This window comes from Rhinopithecus bieti, unplaced genomic scaffold (assembly GCF_001698545.2).
Source record: "Rhinopithecus bieti isolate Rb0 unplaced genomic scaffold, ASM169854v2 scaffold_19652, whole genome shotgun sequence".
NCBI lineage: Eukaryota > Metazoa > Chordata > Mammalia > Primates > Cercopithecidae > Rhinopithecus > Rhinopithecus bieti.
Window position 1 is genome coordinate 4,029,930 of NW_016809913.1, and position 16,461 is coordinate 4,046,390.

Sequence of the window (16,461 nt, forward strand, 5' to 3'; positions counted from 1 at the left end):
CAAAGATGTTCTTTGAAACCAATGAGAACAAAGATACAACATACCAGAATCTCTGGGACACATTTAAAGCAGTGTGTAGAGGGAAATTTATAGCACTAAATGCCCACAAGAGAAAGCAGGAAAGATCTAAAAAAAGCAGGATGTTGATAAATGGAATGATGAGTTTTGCAAACAGAAGATAACTTTTCTATGTTCAACACTGTCCCTAAACCTTAAAGAAATTTTTTTAAATTGAAAATACAGAAAATCCCCAATGATGCCATTTTCATGAAATTTCTCCAAATTATACTGAAAAATATATTACCCAAAACCATGTATAACAGATATAATTTTGACCATCTAAATCTACATTATAGAAAACTTTTAAATAACATTAGTGTGATATGAGTAAATACAACAAACGTGTTAGCATGTCTGTATTTTTATAAATCTGTATAGATTCGTTCTCTATCCAAGCACGTAATGTGTTGTTTATATTTTGCATTGGTTTTTTTCCCCAGGCCCTTCCCCCATAACCTAATATTTTCAAGAGCGTCTCTTTTCATTGTTCAATTGGTCGGTGCTTCAGAGGCAAACTAATGTTAACATTAGCACAATTAGACTGGAAGAATAACTTTCCTACTAACCCACATAAAATACTACACATTTATAAAATGAGTTTTGACTTACACACTCTTCGTAGGCCATCTCTAGATTTCTCCCATATTACCTTCTAGATTACTCTGCTGCTTGCCTCCATTAGTTGGAAAATTGAAACTTGATTACCATTATGTAATTATAGGAGAGTAAATCCACTTACCTATAGGTAGGATCACCATGATGAATGGGATATGTATCCATAGGAACATTTTCCATTGAAATATCAGTAAGAAGAAGTGACTTTCTATGTTTTAGGCTGCAGCGACTTCGAACTTCTTCAGACACTGTAAGTAAAGCTAAAAGGAAAACGGTGGTAGGTTAAAAAAATTTAACAAATCACAAGTGTGACTTAAAACAGGATGAACTTACAGTCTCCTAAAGAGAATACCTGTTAAATGTGCACATATTTTGGAAGACTACAAAAACATGAAATATACAAAGAGATTTAATAAGCATCTTTTATTTTCCAAGTGCTTTAATGTACATTTGATTTTAACAAACACAAAGTAGGCAGGGCAGGTATTATTAAGTTGAGTGAGAAAAAATACGGAGATGTTAAATGATTTGCTCAAGGTGATATGGTTCAAACAAAAAAGTTGAACAAATAGAAGTCTGTGAAACTGAGAATCATCACTTTCCATCAAACAACTACATTCAAGAATTGTACATAAGTGCTAACTGTTGCTGAGTAGAGAAACAAAAATCAGATAAGAGCAAACAGGAAGCTTTAATGGAATGGTGGGGATAGGGCAGACATTCCAGATAAAATCACATAAGGAATGAATACTGAAGAGGCAGTCACTTGTAGGAGATGGCAAATAGATTAGCTTAAAATAGCTCATCCATTTGGAGTGGTAATAAAGAATGAAGCTCATGAAATTTGGAGAAAGATAACAGAACTGAGAAGGCTATTTAAGGGCCCAGGATGCTAGACTGAAGCATTCAGATTTTATGACGGATAACAGCCACTGTTGTGTCTTGAACCAAAGATGACCAAGGGAACACATTTCAGATTTTAATGGGAATTAAATTTATTCCTACAGAAAAATGTTCTGGCAAAACTCTCAAAATTTTAATCACTAAAGGACTAGATTGTGAACTTTCTACTCTGCCAAGCAACCGCCAAAAAACCTATAGGTATTTGCACTTTTTGGGTGATCCTTACATATAGCTGTAGCAAGATTAATTTTGTTTATTTTGTGTTTTTACCTGCTAAGTAGGCCACGCTCTGTGTATTCACTTCAAATTTGTCACAATTTCTGTGTTTGTTAACCAGAGTTAGTAGTGTATGTAAAATTCTGACTGTTCTTGCAACAATAGCAGGTGAAGGATGCCTGTACCCTACAAAAAAACAAACAAACAAATAAGAATTAATTTTTTGAACAAGTATCTGAGGTCTTCTTCCCTGACTAACAACTCTGCAAGGAAAAGAAGTATAACTCCTATTTTCCAAGAATAGCCATTTGGGAAGGTAAAACATACATATGTGAATATGAATAATTAACTATGCATAAGATTAAGTACCAAAAATGTGTAGAATATAATAATATTCCGTAGAACTCTATAGTACTCCGGGAAGAGGAAAATTAAAAAACATGATAGTCTTTCAGATCTTCTATTCCCTAAAGCAGCACAGGGATTAAAAAAAAAATCTATGTATTAGAATTATCCTTAAGATTTCTTTTGAAAATAGAGTTATTTTACAAAAACACTTTTAATTAAAAGAAAACCTGATGACATAGGAAGTATATGCTCTAACAGCCCCAAAAATAGGGTTGATTAGAGGATAAATTTGATCTTTGGCCAGCTTTTAATCATTAATGCTACCCCCATTTAAAAATAGGTGATTTGAACATGGAAAGTATCTGGTATTCTTTTCTTGTCTTTTAAGACAGAGTCTCACTCTGTCACACGGGCTAACGTGCAGTGGTAGGATCTTGGCTCACTGCAACCTCTGCCTCCCAGGTTCAAGCAATTCTTGTGCTTCAGCCTCCTGAGTGGCTGGAACTACAGGTGTACACCACCTCACCTGGCTAATTTTTGCATTTTTAGTAGAGATGGGGTTTCACCATGTTGGCCAGGCTGGTCTTGAACTCTTGGCCTCAAGTAATCTGCCTGCCTCGGCCTCCCAAAGTGTTGGGATTACAGGCGTGAGCCGCTGTGCCCAGCCTGGTATTCTTCTAGATATAAAGAATAAGTAAGCACTTTATTAGCCCAGTTGCAATTACTTATCTTGGTATCCTTTAGTAAGTGTAGTATTTTTTGAGAAATCCCTACTGACCTTAGAGATTAACACTGTCAATATTTTTTGTAGAAATTTCCTAAGAAAGTGAAATCAAATGCATACATTCATAGTAGTGGGTGTATGCATCTCTCTCTCTCTCTCTCATAAAAACTGGGGGAATCTCCACGGTCCCTCAAGCCTAAGATTTAAATTGATACAAAATTGTTGACTCAAGCTATAGCTTGAATCTCTATTGTGGCCAAATCCACTGCTGAGACCACTAGGGTTCATGCCAGCTCCTTCTCCCAGGTCTTACTTTACCCTGCTTTGCTTCTGACCCACCACTACATGCTGTTCCTATTAACTGCAGTCTCTGGCCATGACTCCCCCATGTTAATGAACCAAAGTTAACAAGCTGTGAAGTCAGCAATGGGGAGTAAAACCAGGTTAGGAAGTGAATGAGCTGGCTCTGAGGAATAGCTGGAGATCACTGGCTATAAGCAATATAGAAAGGGGTGAGGATGGGGTACCAGAAAGGTGAGATACAATGGTATAAAATAATAGTATTAATCAACAGTAAACTATAAACAGGTTGACGAAAATCTGTGATCAGATCTCTTAACATTTTCTAATATAAATTATTCAAATAACACTCAGTGATTTGCAGTCTGTTTTATTTTAAAAATCAGTAAGATACTTAGGTACTGTTATTATTAATAATAATACAGCTATTCTAAGACTCAGTATGTAGGTTTTTTAGGAATCAACTCTGTGGTCTTTTTTTTTTGAGGCAGGGTCTCACTCTGTCACCCGGGCTGGAGTGTAGTGGCATGATCATGGCCCACTGCAGACTTGACCTCCTAGGCTCAAGTGATTCTCCCTCCTCAGCCTCCCAAGTAGCTGGGACTATAGGCATGTGCCACTGCACCTGGCTAATGTTTTGTATTTTTTGTAGAAAGGGGGTTTCACCATATTGCCCCGGCTGGTCTCGAACTCCTGAGCTCAAGACTTGATGCTTCTGCTTCAGCCTCCCAGAGTGCTGGGACTACAGGTTTGAGCCACCATACCCAGCCAGAATAAACTCTTTGGTTTTTCAGGCAAATATCATATTTGATATGGAAATGAGGCTCTCATAAAACACATATTGAACAAAACACAACTCATTAGGACAGATACAGTTTGCATTTATTTATTTATTTATTGAGACAAAGTCTCACTCTGTTACCTAGGCTGAGTGCAGTGGTGTGATCATGGTTCACTGTAGCCTCGACTTCCCAGGCTCAAGCAATCCTTCCATCTACGCCTCCTAAGTAGCTGGGACTACAAGCACGTGCCATCGTGTCTGGCTAATTTTTAAATTTTCTGTAGAGATGAAGTCTCACTATGTTGCCCAGGCTGGTCTCAAACTCCTAGCCTCAAGCGATCCTCCTGCCTCAGCCTCCCGAAGTGTTGGTATTACAGACGTAAGCCACCACGCCCAGCCTAGTTTGTATTTAAAGTAAGACATATGGGCTAACTTACTTCAATTTATTTCAAGTAATCACTTACTCGAATTACTTCTGGTTTCTTAATACTATTTCATAAAAATATTCTAACATAAGGCTTTTACCTTTTAAAAGGTGTCCAACCAATGCAAAGTTAAAGTTAGAGTTGAAATTGAGTCCAACAAAATGATCCATTTGCTTGCAGTGCCACTCCAGAGGATTCCGGATTGCCATAAATACTTCCTCTGGACTCTATTAAAGATAATCATGAGACAGTTGATGAGGTTCACACAGTAGCTTTCTTTAAAGGCTCATTTAATTGGTTTTTGTGTTCAAAAGTATGACAAGATAAGTAATCCTTTCAATTTGAGAGAAATTATTTTCAGTTGACTACAGAAAAACCACAGAACATTTTAGCTACTACAAATTAACTGGTGCAAGACAGTCAAACATATGAATAAGAAGATGGTGGAAGATGAAATCACTTTTATTTACAATACAAAATAAATAACTGTCAATTTACATCCTGGTGACTTTTAACATGCTTATTAACTCTTGATGCCTAGCATCCTAAGGGCACCAGAATCAGTATTAGCGCCTGCTACTGGGCTGTTCTGAAGATGAAAATACCGAGGCAGATGCCCCATTTGCAATGCTCCATTTGCAAATACTCTTTTTTTTGAAATGGAGTCTCACTCTGCCACCCCGGCTGGAGTGCAGTGGCACCATCTTGGCTCACTGCAACCTCCTGGGTTCAAGTGATTCTCCCACCTCAGCCTCCCAGGTCGCTGGAATTACAAACACGTGCCACCCTGGCTAATTTTTGTATTTTTAGTAGAGACAGGGTTTCACAATGTTGGCCAGGCTGGTCTCAAACTCCTGACCTGAAGTGATCCTCCCAACTCGGCCTCCCAGAGTGCTGGAATTACAAGCATGAGCCACTGCACCCAGCCAATCTGCAAATATTCTTAACATATAAATAGCCAACAACTAGATATCACTGACCACCATTGTCCCAAAATAGTTCTAGAAAAAGGGCAATGAGAATTAGGAAAGAGGGGTTCTAGTCCCAAAACAGATGTACAAACATGGGCAAGTGACTTAACTTCTTAGTTCTTTTCTAATTTGCAAAATGGAGGTCTGATTAATAAACTCCATAAGACCTCCTACCCCTAAAATTTTGTGTCCATATATCTCAGACCCATAGCTGTTCCAGGTTCACACTACATCTGGTAGTCTGAACTAACAATGTTTAGACCAAGTATCTTTACACTTAAAACCATAATCCTGTTCTTTCTACTCACAGTTCAGTTAATTTCACTTCAGGCAAATCTCATTGTATATACACATTCTTTTAAAAACATTCCCCTCTTTTCTCCTAGACACTTCCCATTTTTATCCAAAGACAAAAGGGACATAATTTCATACTATTTTATTCTCTCCTCTATTCTCTATGAACTAAAATCCAACCCCAATCAAATCTCCATTTTACAAATTAGAAAGGAACTAAGAAGTAACTTGTGTAGGGAGACCCCTGAAACTATTGCTACAGAATCAAAGAGGAAATGCTCCTGATTATTGTAAATACAAAATTGCATGCAGGATTGTGTAAAGACAATGACAGGATGGACTGCCAGAATGAGCCAACAGCATGTGATGTGCTTTCCCCTGCAGAGAGCCTATGAACAGATGTGCAGTCAGTCAGGGAGGTTTCACATCACCAAGATTCCTATCCCAGAAAAGCAGATGTTCATAGCTCTGGGAATGTAATGCGACCCTTGTGGAGAGCCTATAAATGGATGCATGAGGGGTGCCTGTTCATATGGATAAGATAGGGCTATAAATGCCCTCATCTTGCCACAGCTCTTCTAGGCCTCTTTAGGGTTAAGGCATACTCCCTTCTGAGAATTTCTGGTCTAACAGGTTGTCTAGCTTCACGTCCTGTTTCTATGGATTGTTTGTAACCAGCTTTTGCTGCAACTGTTACTGCTGATTAATATCTTACTAATCAGAGGTTATGGAGAGACTGTGCTTCTGTTTTAAGGCTCTGTTAGAAATTACTGATGCACATACTGTATTATAAATTCTTATCTCTGTATACTGTACTTCTGTATATAGATACTATGTTAAAGAATTACTTTCACCCCATGTGACCATCTCACCTCATAATCAAATGACCCTAAATCCCTCACTAACCTACCCCCACTCTCACTAAACTTAGTAACAAATGCTGGTACATCCAGTGCATTGACAGCATCACAAGACCAGAAGGCGGTTGACCCCCCTGGACCCAGCTTTCACTATCTTGTGTGTGTCTATTATTTCTCGACCTGCCAATCTGCCTGGAAACAAAGAGCAAGCCCCGTTGTACTGCAGGCTGCTGGCCAGATCCCGCAACAAACTTGCCCATGTTCATACANCGTCCTGTTTCTATGGATTGTTTGTAACCAGCTTTTGCTGCAACTGTTACTGCTGATTAATATCTTACTAATCAGAGGTTATGGAGAGACTGTGCTTCTGTTTTAAGGCTCTGTTAGAAATTACTGATGCACATACTGTATTATAAATTCTTATCTCTGTATACTGTACTTCTGTATATAGATACTATGTTAAAGAATTACTTTCACCCCATGTGACCATCTCACCTCATAATCAAATGACCCTAAATCCCTCACTAACCTACCCCACTCTCACTAAACTTAGTAACAAATGCTGGTACATCCAGTGCATTGACAGCATCACAAGACCAGAAGGCGGTTGACCCCCCTGGACCCAGCTTTCACTATCTTGTGTGTGTCTATTATTTCTCGACCTGCCAATCTGCCTGGAAACAAAGAGCAAGCCCCGTTGTACTGCAGGCTGCTGGCCAGATCCCGCAACAAACTTGCCCATGTTCATACACACACACACACACACACGCATGTGCACACACACACGCATACACACACATACACCATTAGCACCCCTCCTAACATTTATTAACCTTAATTGGAGTTGGATTTTATATATATATTTTATATATATATACACACACACACACACTTTATATATGTATGCACATACATTACATATATATGTGTGTGTATAATATATGTATACACACATTTTTTTTTGGAGACAGGGTCGCGCTCTGTTGCCCAAGCTGGAGTGCAGTGGTGTGATCTCAGCTCATTGCAAGCTCTGCTTCCCAGACTCAAGCAATCCTCCTACCTCACCTCTCAAGTAGCTGGGATTACAGATGCATGCTACCATGCCCAGCTAATTTTTGCCTTTTTTGTAGAGATGGGGTTTTGCCATGTTGCCCAGGCTGGTCTCTAACTCCTGAGCTCAACTGATCCACCTGTCTTGGCCTCTCAAAGTGCTGGGATTACAGGTGTGAGCCACAATTGCTGGCCACTAATGGTATATTTTAAAGTAAGATTAGACAGAAGGAAAAAACTAATAAAATTAAGTACCCAAAAGTTTCCTTTAGACTCTCCAGTTTCCTTATCTACTATGAATTATACCTATTTTCATTAAGTGGCATTATTAAGTAAAATAAGATTACTTTTATATTATTTCTTCACTTGTGAAATAGGTGGCAGAGAATGCTAACCTTTACCTTAAGGTTATGAAAATTAAAAATAATAGTGCTTAGCATACAGCCTGGCATGGTAGCTATTAATAGTATCACCATGTATTATTTATCCTCATTCTGTAAGGATAATCATGTATTATTTATCCCTATTCTGGAATTCTACTAGTATTAGGCCAGTACTTTTTTTTTGTTTTTTTTTTGCTATTTTTATATAAAAAAATATGCATTCGAGTTTACATAGTTCTTTATGAGCTGGTAAGGAAATATACTCACAATAAGTTACATTATAGAAATTCATATTTAAGTTATGGACTTCTTGTGATTTTAAAAGAATAGCAACAATAAAAGATGGAAGAGTATTCTAAATTTGAGTAATCTAGGAACCTCAAGGGAAAGCTTGCTTACCTTGTCGTTGAATATACGGAGACTATCTAAAGTATGCAGGTTTTGTTCAAGAAGTGCGGTGCCTGCTGAATACAAGTTGACTTCATCAAGCTGCAGCACAGCCACAGCTACCCAAAAGAGGGCTTTGTGCAGAGGTGAGTCCTGGCAAAGGAGACATGTTTGAGGCTAGTAAGATGAATCATGACGTAGTCTCTTTCAAAACACACTGCAGTAAAAAATAAAGCAGCTTATCTTCCTAAATTCCCCATGTTTTCTCTTTTGGGGAAGATAAAGATACAGGTAAGCTCTTCACCTTTCCATATGTATAACTAAAGACACTGTTAGCTGGACTGAGAACATTACTTAGCACCTCCTTTGACTTCTTCCTGTTCTTTGACTTCTAAATCCAGTCACCAAGGTTTGTCGATTCTTCTAGAGTAGCCTCTTTTGTATCTGTCATTTCTTTCTTATTGCTAATGACATTATCACATGCCAACCTTCTTTATTATAAAGGTGGATTCTTTTTACCTCAGTTTCTCCCTACTCCAATCCACTGTGCACACTATCACCAGGATCTAAGTCCTGCTTTCATCACATGACTTGTCTGCTTAAAAACTGTACATTTCCAAACTCTTTTCTGAACAATGCTGAATATGAGATGAGGTCTATCCAGTCCTCACAACTTTCCCTCTCTTGATTCCTTTGAAAAGTTTCTCCATTACAGCTAGAATGTTCTACCTACCTTCCCTCCATTGTCCCGGCATTCTTGTGCAGCTCTCTCCCCTTCTCTCTACCTACATTAACTCCTATGTTTCCCTTTAACTTTAGTTTAAACTCTTGTCTTTTCAACTTCTTGTCACTCTTAACCAGTATGGTAATCTCTTGCTGCTCTGAATTAAAAGCATGTATTATTGGCAATCCTTATTTAGCACTGTGATATTAGGGAAAATACATGGACTTTAGAGTCAAAGAGTATCACATTAGAATCATGGTTCTTTTATTAGGTACGTGACCTTGGGCAAGTTGTTTAGCCCTTCTGAGCTCATTTTCACTTATAAGATGGGGACCAGAGAACCATTTTGTATAATACAAAATTAGGATGTTTGTAGACAAACCAGGAATATAACAGGTATTTATTTCTCTGTTATCTCTCCCAAGTCTGGCATACCTTTGTACTCAAATCACAGAATTAAACTACTTTAGAACTGGAGGGTAACACCATGCCATTATCTAATCTAAGATTTTTCATTTTATTAATATGAAAACATGATGTCCAGATATATTAAATATAAAAATGGGTTAAGCTCAGACCATCCTAAAACAGTGGCCACATCATTTTACTCCTTTTAAATATCATCTTCATTTGGCACCCAAACTCTTATGATGATCAAGTATACTTCTCTCAGTTCTAATTTCTCCATAGTAATAATCACTAACATACTATGTATTTGGTTTACTTTATTATCCACTCACTCCCCAACCTCCACACCCACCCCAGAAAGTAGGCTCCATGAAAGCAGTGAGTTTTATGGGCTTTGTTAGTACTCTATCTTTAGCACCTAAAACAGTCCTTGGCAATAGCAGATAATCAGTACTTGTAAGATAAAATAATTAAGAATATATACCTATCTTTCCTTTAGCACTGATGAGACAAAAAACTTGTAAGCACTTGAGAACATACTAGCAATACTTTTCTAATATAACTACTTCAAACAACTAAGAGGTTCTACTTTAACTATAGCTTTTTCTTTATAACTTATTCTCATCTTATTTTCTAAACTCTCTGAAAGAAAGTAACATTCAACACTGATACCCAAAATGAATGTGCTCATTTTCTGTACAGTAATTACCTTATTAAGAAGTGGCTGTAATTTGGTTAATGCTATTACTGTAGCTTCTATCAGAACTTGACTGTTGTAAGTATCAGGTCCTTTTAAGCAACTCTCAAGTGCCTTTTAGGAAAACAGAATTTTTTATTTTACTTTCACTGAAATAAAACATTAACTCCTAAACTGAATCTCAGAATGAATTCAGGAACATTTACTTATTTAATAAATGCTAGAATGATTTCTAATGCTATGGTGATCTTCGTAGCTAGCTTAATGTACATTTGTTTTCTTATGTTTTGATATTTCTACATTATAAAAGTCAGACATTATGATAGTAATTACAAATTAAATAATTTTATACAAGGCTATAGTCTTACCATATAATTAAATACTTTGAAAACTGGTAAAAGACTAAGTGTACCTGCTTAGCAAAAGAGGCAACATATTTTATTTTAAAGACATCTTCCTTATTGAAGTAATCAGAGTTTACAAATAAAGACAGCTTCTTTAGAGAAGACTTCCAATAATTACAATAAATAATCAAAATACATTTTAAAGGCTTAATAAGTAACATATATTTTACTGACCTCAAATTTAAATGTCTTTTAGAAAAATGAAAGATATGCTTTACAACTTGAGAACCATAAATATTTGGGAGAAGTGGGGGCGGAACAGGTACCTTGCTAAGAATACGGATAATCTGCTTTATCTGCCCATGAGACACTCGTTTGCTAATACACCCAAAGACAACAAGAGCTCTTGGTTGCAGGGATGGATTATATTGGAATGCAAATCTGCAATTAAAAGATCCACAGAACTTATAAAAACCTTTGTGTTTATATATACTAAATAATAAATAATAAATTATAATATTGATCATACAGTAACAGCTATATTTTCAACAATACATATATTTTTACAACTTATATTTAATTTGGGACATACCTTTGAGCTAGTTCTGTCCACTGGTCCAGCCACTTGCACGTTGGAATATCTCTCATGCATGCCTAAAAAAGGGGATACTCTGAATACATATGTACATAAATGTTTTTAGAACTGTTAAATGTTTATTGTGATGTCATTAAGTGACCTATCTGTTACCAATAACACAGTCCATCAAGTGTTTTATTTAAGCATTAAGTGCAAAATAGCACAATAAACCAGTATTTCTTCTATATAGTATTTACATATTTCTTAAAAAAGATTTTAACTTAGTTTCTTATCATTTTGCCTTCTCTACCTCCATGATCTCCAACAAAGCTTCTGTGACCGTTTCCAAGGATGTCAAAGCAAAAGTCTCTCTCTCATAGGAGCCAGGAGAGAATGACCTATCCCGGTAACTGGAACGGAAGGCAATGACAGCAGCTGACTTGACTTTGCTAATGCCAAACAGCAAGTAAAATTTGGGTAATGAGAATTCTGTCAGACTGAGTCTCAAAACTTGCTTGGTCTCTTCTGTAAGAGAATAAAGGAACAAGTAAAGACAAAATATTACTTTTTAATTTCTAAAGTTCCATGCTTCATTTTGAATTTAGAAAATCTGAATACCATATAAAAATTACATAATCATGCTCCCTAAATCAAACCTCTAGATACATTGTATTAATGCTTCTTGCTTCATTTATCTACAAATTAGTGCTGGTAATGGAACACGGTCAACTGGCACTGAGTATTCTGCTTATGGGATAACTACAAGGGTCTACATGACAAGTATGCTTTACTATAGCTTGATATGGAATGGAAGTAATTTATTTTCTTTTTGGTAATATTGCATATCATTACCACAGGCTTAAATTAGCAACTTGGTGTTAGGGCACCAACATAAATAAGATAATCCATATTGATCAGGTGAAGTAAAATGGAGAAAGGAACTGGTAAACACAAATTCCTTTCCGAGAACTTACCACTAAAATGAAGCTGTGAACAAGTACACAGAGAGTGAATGATATTAATGACCAGTCCATGTGTGGAAGCTCTAAGGGAGAGCGGACCTGTGGCTACTAAGAAAGTAACAACGTGGAAGAGGTAGGGAAGATGAGCTGCCACATCAAGGGAATTGTTGAAGGACAGCATCAGCATGTAGCGTGCTAAAATAGCAATATCATCCCACATAAGATGTTGTTCTAAAGTAGGAGTTGGAGATAAGCATGTCTTGTCAATTATTTTGCACATCCTTCCAATAACCTGTAAAGAAGCAGGATTTTTTTTAAAAAAAAAAAAAACATGGGACTAAAAGTTTTAGCACAAAAAAGTTCAGTTTAATTTAAAAGTAATTACAAAACAAAAAACCTCCTGATGATAAAACAGATATACTATAGTACAGAGGGCAAAAGAAAAGTGATTACCTTGCTCGAAACCAATTTCACATTTCCAGAAGCCAAAGCTACAGCAGTATCTGCCATCACCTCAGCTTTTATTGATCCCAAGCCACCTGTTGCACTGGTTTTGATGAAACTGTCTAGTACAACATCAAGCAGATCTGTAATCTAGTTGAAGAAGGAAAATAACATGTTTTTAATCACTCTACCAATTTTCAATTTAAAAATATTCATTGGAACAGCCTAATCAATATGAAAATTCTATTTTACTTGAGGCCTCAAAAATACTAGATTTTATTTACAGACCTGTCAGTAAATACAATTTATTATAAAATATCCAGGAAAGGATGAGTATATTTATTTGATTTCTTCAGAGATTAAGAGATTAGCATTCAAAAATTTTAAAACTCTATCAATACTACCTTCAGTCACTTGCAAAGTATCTCTGTGCTTTTCTAAGACAGTAATGTAGGATCAATATAAAATAATTATTTGAAAATACAGAGCTGGGTGCAGTGGCTCACGCTTGTAATCTCAGCACTTGGGGAGGCTGAGGCAGGTGGACTGCTTGAGGCCAGAAGTTCAAGGCCAGCCCGGGCAACATGGCAAAAACCCATCTCTACAAAACAAAACAAAACAAAACAAAAAAAAAACAAACAAAAATTAGCCAGGTGTGTTGGTGTGCACCTGTAGGCCCAGCTACTTGGGAGGATGAGGTGGAAGAGTCACTTGAGCCTGGGAAGCAGAGGTTGCAATGAGCCGAAACTGCACTACTGCACTCCAGCCTGGGCAACAGAGTGAGACCCAGTTTCAAAAAAAATAAAATATAGGAAATGACATCAAGTACCAAGATGTTTTCTAGGGCTGTAACACTGGCTCTAAGGTTGTTTCAAATTATTTGGAAGAGCAGCAGCAGTGTTTGAGTGAGGACGTTATTTCCTTAATAGATTACTCTGAAGAAATGATATGCCTAATTCTTGTCAGATAAAAATAAAATTTACATTATATCCTATTTTAATACTGGCATTCTTATGTAGAACTATAAATGAAAGCAGATGTCCCAAATAGCATCAATAAGAAGAAACATCTACTGACACCTTTGGAATGTAGAGAACTAGAATAAAGCACTATTTACTAGAAATGTCATCAGATTTCTACAATTCTATATAATATATATATATAAGCTAGTTATTTGCACACACAGTCTATAATTATGCCAAGAAGGAGACTGTGCAAATCACTAGCTTTTCTCTGGCTCTGAGATATGCACTAGACATTTACAATTTTGAATCAGATGAAGAGCTGGGTGAGTGTCTACATGCTTTCTGAAGGAGGAAATTGTGCTTTCTACAACTTTATCCCTAGTATCTGGGGCAGTGCTTTGCCCAACATGGGCACCAGATAAATACCTGCATAAAGGAGATACTAGATAAATATTTGAGCAAACTCAATACCTGCCCAAGGCTTCCCCATATTTTTGCTTGAATAGATGGGTACATCTGTTTTTCATTGATGGTCATTGTTATCAGCTTGTCAAGAATAGCAGTAACTCTTTGTCGTTTGGCATCATCATTATGCTTGCAAAAACGAACTAGATTTGACAGCCATGGAGTCATGTATTCCAAACAAAGGTGTTTCAATTCAATACCTGGAAAAAAATACACTATTAGCATGTGATGGTCAATGAAAATCACATCAACAATTATTTAATATTAAGAATTCAGGGAAAAAACGGTAAAAGGTAAAGACCATTACCTAGAATCAGGCCTGGAGAAAAGAGACTTGGCAAATATATTTTGTAGAGGTGAAGAAAGAACAGTCCTTGAAGAAAGTAATTTTAAAAGCAGTAAGCCAATTTTTGAAAAGTTTTGTCTTATTTTCCTCCATTTTAGTCCTTTCTTCTTAAAAGTTGTTTTATTCTCATTATAAAAGGAAAATGTGGTAATCACAAAAGTTTGGTAAAAGGAAAGCATCACCACAAAATGAAAACTGTATTAACATTGGTGTATCATCTCATCTCTCCTCAGGCTTTCAAATTTATGTAGAGTTAATGTACATTTATGCGTGTGTACATAAGTATAATTCACTCCCACTCCCCCACAAAAACTGGGATTATGTTATACATGCACTATGCTCTGAATATTTTCACTGATTACACTTAGATTATTATTTTTTTTTGAGACAGAGTCTGGGCTCACTGCAATCTCCGCCTCCCGGGTTCACGCCATTCTCCTGCCTCAGCCTCCCGAGTAGCTGGGACTACAGGCACCTGCCACCACGCCCAGCTAATTTTTTGTTTTCGTATTTTTAGTAGAGACAGGGGTGTCACCGTGTTAGCCAGGATTGGTCTCGATCTCCTGACCTCGTGATCCGCCCACCTTAGCCTCCCAAAGTGCTGGGATTACAGGAGTGAGCCACTGCGCCTGACCTATACTGAGATTGTTTATTCAACACTACAAATTCTGCGAACTTTCTTTTAACTTACTTGAAAAAGCTTCACATTTATAAGACAAAAATTGTACAAAATTTATACGCTTTACCTAAAGTCTCAAAGAATTTTAAGATTGTAAAATGTATACAACATAAAATTTACCATTTTAACTATTTTTAAATGTACAGTTCCATGGCTTTACCCATTTTTAAGGGCACAGTTCAGTGGCATTGAGTACATTCAAATCACTGTGCAGCCATCACCACCATCCATCTCCAGAACCTTTTCATCTTCCAAACTGAAATTCTATAACAAAGCCATTTTTTAATGGCTTCATATTATTGCATCAGATGGAGAACCAATAATTTAATCAGTTCCTTATTCTTTGACTTTTGGCCTGTTCATTTTTTTGCTATTATAAATAATATCATATGAAGTTCTAAAGTAGGCAAAATAAATCTATGCAATAGAGGTCATAATAGTGTTTACTCTTGCTGAAGGGAGGGTACTGAGTATATCCCTCTGGATGCTAGAAATGTTCAGTCTTGATCTGGAGATACTTTCATGATGTATTTGCATATAAAAGTTCATCAAGCTGTTGACTTAAGATCTTGCACTTTACTGATAAGATATACCCTCAATTAAAAAATCTACGTAAAAATAATGCTATAATAAACATCTTAACATTATTTAGGATAAACGCTAAAAAGCAGAATTATGAGGACAAAAGGTATGAATAGTCTTAAGGTCTTGTTATCCACTTCCAAATGCCTTTCTAGAAAAATTGCCCCTACTCACAATTCCACAGACCACCAGGAATAGATCTTAAAAAAAAAAACTTTGCCAAGCTGATAACTAAATATATTATCTCACTATTCTTTCAATTTGCTTTTATTAGTGAATTTCTTAAAATACAAATACATTTTTTTTTTTGAGATGGGGTCTCACTATGTTGTGCAGACTGGTCTCAAACTCCTGGACTTAGTGATCCTTCTGAGTAGGTGGGATTATTGGCATGCGCCATGGTGCCTGGCTTTTTTCTTTTTTTGTACAAATATTCTTTTTTAAAAACATGATTTGTATATGTTACTGTTAATCCACTTTTTATTAATCTGTAAGCACTCTTCATGATTAAGGATTTCATTCATTTATTCATTCATTCATTCATTTTGAGGCGGAGTCTCCCTCTGTTGCCCAGGCTGGAGTGCAGGGAGTGATCTCGGCTCACCGCAACCTCCGCCTCCTGGGTTCAGGCAATTCTCCTGCCTCAGCCTCCTGAGTAGCTGGGACTACAGGCATGCACTACCAAGCCCGGCTAATTTTTGTATTTTTAGTAGAGAAGGGATTTCACCGTATTGGCCAGGCTGGCCTCGAACTCCTGACCTTGTGATCCACCCACCTCGGCCTCCCAAAGTGCTGGGATTACAGGCATGAGCCACTGTGCCCGGCCGATTGAGGATATTAATCATTTATCGTATTTGCTCCAAGTGTATTTCCTAGTTTTTAATTATCTTCACTTGTGTTTATTTTTTAGTAGATATGTTTTGAAGTTTTTTTTTTTTTTTTTTTTTTTTT

General features: G+C 36.8%; 1 protein-coding gene across 1 annotated transcript in view; it reads right to left on the reverse strand.

Moving 5' to 3' along the window:
- NF1 (neurofibromin 1) overlaps nt 1–16,461 on the reverse strand; it is a 293,561-nt gene that overhangs the window by 27,385 nt on the left and 249,715 nt on the right. Inside the window, 11 exon segments of the mRNA XM_017890864.1 lie at nt 800–935; nt 1,849–1,980; nt 4,473–4,599; nt 8,330–8,470; nt 10,159–10,260; nt 10,817–10,931; nt 11,083–11,144; nt 11,378–11,592; nt 12,042–12,321; nt 12,483–12,623; nt 13,910–14,103. Coding sequence (XP_017746353.1) covers nt 800–935; nt 1,849–1,980; nt 4,473–4,599; nt 8,330–8,470; nt 10,159–10,260; nt 10,817–10,931; nt 11,083–11,144; nt 11,378–11,592; nt 12,042–12,321; nt 12,483–12,623; nt 13,910–14,103 — 1,645 coding nt within the window.